Source organism: Trypanosoma equiperdum, assembly GCF_001457755.1.
Source record: "Trypanosoma equiperdum strain OVI genome assembly, contig: ctg_900, whole genome shotgun sequence".
Taxonomy (NCBI): domain Eukaryota; phylum Euglenozoa; class Kinetoplastea; order Trypanosomatida; family Trypanosomatidae; genus Trypanosoma; species Trypanosoma equiperdum.
Genome location: NW_027124866.1, coordinates 12,616 through 16,354, shown reverse-complemented (window position 1 = coordinate 16,354; position 3,739 = coordinate 12,616). Strand labels below are relative to the sequence as shown.

General features: G+C 48.1%; 1 protein-coding gene across 1 annotated transcript; it reads left to right on the top strand.

Moving 5' to 3' along the window:
- Positions 1-524: 524 nt before the first annotated feature.
- TEOVI_000440400 (uncharacterized protein) lies at positions 525-2,675 on the top strand (the record flags this gene model as incomplete). Its single annotated transcript, XM_067227178.1, has 1 exon — positions 525-2,675. One exon carries the CDS (start codon positions 525-527, stop codon positions 2,673-2,675), a length of 2,151 nt encoding a protein of 716 aa, XP_067083279.1.
- Between the last annotated feature and the right edge of the window lie 1,064 nt (positions 2,676-3,739).

The following is a 3,739-nucleotide window of genomic DNA, read 5'->3' as shown; positions in this document are numbered from 1 at the left end:
TGTGTGTGTGTGTGTGTGTGCTGAAACAACGCACTCGCCGAAAGCATCATTTTTTTTTTTTTCAAAGTATCACGACTCTTACCATTACCGTTGCCGTAAGTTTGATCACCTGCAGCTCAGTCACCGTTAACTTTTGTTCCTGCTGAACCTTGCACTGCTGTTCCCCTTCCTTGGATCTCTGAGCGTCGCGTTAAAGGAGGTAAAGCGGGTGTAAGTGGGGTTGACACACTGGCAAACATCAATAACACCGGCTTTTCACCTTCTTTGTTGTTGTTGTTGAACTCGTCTTGTGTGTGTGTGTGTGTGTGGGGAGTGCAACAAAAGTTTGAGAGGGTGAGGATTACTGTTCCGTCCACAGTTGAACTCAACAGTGACCCGTAGACATACATACACGGAGACGCTTGTGCACTTCAGTGGTGCGTTAAGCACCGAACGCAAATTCACTACACCTGGCGGAATCGGTAACTGTTGTGCGTGATTGTGCCGTTCCCGTCTGCGTTTTTTAGTTTCTTTCTGGAATTGTAATGGTAACGCAGCAGCGAATGATTTTGAAATGGCTTTCGTTTAAGAGGCCCCAGGCGCAAGGGGAGCCGGCTTCAGATGCAGAGACTTACCCCAAGTGGAAAAGACATGACCGTGATTCGTTGCCGTTCTGGCGTCGGCTTTTGTGCGCTCCTGAGGTTGGGGGTTATAGCGCCCCTACAACCAACCTCAGTGAGGCTGATACGTGTGTGTCCTCGCAAACTTTTGCAGGTGAAATGGAGATTGACGACAATTGCGGACCAAAGCTCAAAAGTGTCTTTGCCGAACCACGGCGACAATCGCGTTCACTTTCTCACGATGGCTACCAACCCTTGGCCGCAGCGGACAAGTTTCGTAGCTGCCTTAATAGCAAAGAGCAGTGTAGTAGTTTAGGGAGTTGTGCCCGGTGGGTGGTGACGGATACGCGACGTATGCATTTTACATTAGATGGGGTGTCCACCAAGACCTTAACCCCAAGCAGCAGTGGTTCTACCATTCCATCCATTCCTTTAACTTCAACAGTTTCATCGAGTGCACCATCTCCTTCACAATCGCCATTGCCACCGGACGACGATTCCCTTCGGCAGCAGCGGAAGGAGGAACAGAAGGCACAGTTGGTGGCAGAGCAGCGGCGACGGAGGGAACTCCAACGTGATGAACAGATGCTCTTGGAGGAGGAGAGAAACCGTATTTCCAGGGACACTCTCCAAACTCCAGGACAACTTACCGAAGAAAACCTTTCGAGACACGTTAGAGCTTCAGCCAACATGGCGCCCTCGGGGGACCGATCTGCTGGTTGGAATGATACCATAAATCCACTGAAGTCCCTTTCCAGTTACAACGACGACAGCTCGACATACATTGATTGCGACGATGTCATTGATTTGCACGAACTGGACCGTTTGTTCGAGTACTGCAAACGCCGAGAGAAGACGGCTGCTCCTGCAGAGGAGGCGGAAGTGCCGTTGGGGTACTCGAACGCAGACCATTCGGTTGCACACGACAGCGGCTGCAGCACCATTTCCACCGTTGTCCAGCCGCTGCACAAACCAAAGCAGCAACAGCGGTATCCACTTGGTTCCCGTAGGTATATCGAGCGAATTGTGCTGGCAGAACACTCCCAGCAGGTGGTTGCACTCATGTGGCTGCTTGCCGAATCAATGCGTCATGCGTGGCGTCTGCAGTTAAGACTTGCTCAGTTGTACACTTACTATGTGCCGACGTATCTACAAGCAGAGTCAGCACGTAGGGCAGCATCTGCTGGTGCTGTTGGTGTGAACGCCGTGGATGACGGGCATGTCGGCGGTTGCGGCTGTGGTAATCCCAATGATGAAGTGTTTGGTATTACTCGAAACAAATATTACGCATACTTCTGCTCGGGGTCATTCGATTATGAATACTACGTGTATCAGTTCAATCAGGAATGGGGGGCAATCTTTGCTGCTGTGAAGAATTATCTGGAACCCACAGGTTCGACAGCTGGAACTACGACGGTAAATGGTGTCGAATCTGTCGGATGTGAGGGACCCGCACCTCGAGGGAGTGTTTGTTTTGTGGCTGCTTTACTTTACTCGATGAGTCTCTTTGAACGACAATGGGAGCTTCAGGTGGCGGTGCGGGAGGTTGAGCAGTGGGCGAAAAAATGTTGGAGCCGGCTGAACCAAGCACTAGCGACAGAATCGGATGGAAAGAAAATATCATCATCCCCCTTTGGTGAAACTCAGATTCTTGACGGCGGCAACGACGATGGGGAGGAGATTGAAGTGGCGTGGAGTAAATGCCAAAAGGAACCAAAAGATGATGAAGCGAAGGATGAAGAGGAAGAACATGAAGATGAGGAGAGCCAGAGGATTTATCTTCCGATGGACTGGTGGCGGGCTCAGGACACAGATGTTCAGGTGCAGGTTTCTTGGAACCGAAGAAGGCGGAAGATGCGGCAGATTCGGATTAGTACAGCGGCGCTGCAGAAGGTCCGCTGTCTTGAGAACGCACCGCCGGTTGCCACCTCTTTGTATCATGCCCCGTCCGTCGCGGAACCGTTACCGGTGACGCTTGAGGCACTACCGAACGGCAGAAGCGATGAGGAACCGGATTCCCACCACGTGGTAAATGTTGGGTGCTTCGGTTTCTCCTTCTTTTCTCCATGGGATTAAGGTCGAATATGTTGAGCTCTACAGCTAAATTAAAAAAAAAAATTATTGGAACCAGGAAAATAAAGTGGAGGTGAGCCTGGGGACTTACAGGTAATAGTACGGTGTAGGAAGAGTTGTTGATGGCGGGGATTTTTTTTTTTGGTTTGATGCTGCCGTTGCAGTGAGTTGCGCCACCCGTCCATAGGAACTTGTAGTAGTATAGAATTATAACAGATATATACACATGTGCATATTGATGTGTATATATATATATATATTGGCAGTTGTGTTAGTGGATGTTAATATGAGAAGGGTGGATGATGGTATTGATGCACGATAAACTGTAGTTTCCCGTGATTGCAAAGTGGCAATGGCTGAAAGAAATGAGGTGAAATAAAATTAAACCAAGTGTCCCAGCCGGATTTATGCATTGTGAGGAACAAGGTTCGCGCACGTGAGAGAAAATGGGCGGCGAGATCGATACCTGCTGTGGCGACTAAGCATAATTTTTCTTCTGTCAACATTTTTTAAAAGAGTTTTCATCCCTCTTGTTTAAGGTGGCTTTCTGCTTTATTATTATTACTAAAAAATTCCCCTCCTTCTTCTTGCTTGAGTTCCTCACTTTTGTTTACATGAAAAGATATTACACTGTTGGAGGCTGCCGCTTCTTCAAAACGGGGAGGTGGCTGTTGCGGATGTTTCTTACTCTTGTTATATACGTATATTTTTATATCTATGCATGCCCGCTGTGTGAGAATAGATTATAGTTTTGATTTACTTACTTACCAATTTGTTAAGTCAGCGATGACACGTAGGCAAACGCTATGTGGTAATATTGGGAGCTGATCAGTGTATGTATGTGACTGGGAAACTGGACACGTTAGTTTGTTTTTTTTTCGTTTGTGACAAGCGGGTACTTGGGAAATCTGCACGTCTTTATGTTTGTATGCGTTTAAAGGAAACACGGGCGCTTATAACGGTGGTGGGGCCTTTTTTTACCCCCTTTTTTTTTATTGGACTATTTCCAGTTTCGTTGCAGCCCCACCGCCACCATAAGCGAGCCGTATGCCCTTTTGCTTCCCTTT